Source organism: Cyprinus carpio, chromosome A15, assembly GCF_018340385.1.
Source record: "Cyprinus carpio isolate SPL01 chromosome A15, ASM1834038v1, whole genome shotgun sequence".
Classification (NCBI taxonomy): Eukaryota; Metazoa; Chordata; class Actinopteri; order Cypriniformes; family Cyprinidae; genus Cyprinus; species Cyprinus carpio.
Window position 1 is genome coordinate 1,018,337 of NC_056586.1, and position 487 is coordinate 1,018,823.

General features: G+C 41.1%; 1 protein-coding gene across 1 annotated transcript in view; it reads right to left on the reverse strand.

Annotated features, from left to right (window-relative positions):
• The window catches only part of bud23 (BUD23 rRNA methyltransferase and ribosome maturation factor), a 5,536-nt gene continuing 5,049 nt past the window's right edge, over positions 1–487 (reverse strand). Inside the window, exon 12 of the mRNA XM_019103141.2 lies at positions 1–320. Within this exon, the coding sequence (XP_018958686.1) occupies positions 266–320 (55 nt within the window). The 3' untranslated portion in view covers positions 1–265. The remainder of the gene's footprint in view (positions 321–487) is intronic.

The window sequence follows — 487 nt, forward strand, 5'->3', positions numbered from 1 at the left end:
GAAAGATGAAATTTGGTTTATTAAGGCTTCTGTTAATTCAGACATAATCCACATGTAGCTCTTATAAGACAAGAAGTCCTTTAACTGTTTCTTCATAAGAAGCTCTCTCCTCTCCACATGGGTTTGCTATTCTGTAATATATATTTCCTCAAAGCACATAGTTCTGCTTCTGACTGGACAATAGAGATATGAGTCGTAACTGAATAGCCCACAGTCTACTGTACGTGCAGAGAAGGCCAGACGCTCACGTGAAGCAGTCGAGGGATCAGAAGCGAGGTTTCCTGTGACGAGCCGTGTACTTGGTGTCGGCCCTTACATCCCTGAGAGAAGACAAACAGACAAATCAGACATAGAGCAACTGCTAAAAACAATTAATTCTGAAAATTCTCATTTAGTGGCAAAGGATTTCCTAGCGTCTCAGTCTTTCATCAGAGACCAGTTTCCAAGTCTTTTATTACTGGTCTCTATCAGCTGTGAATAAACAGGA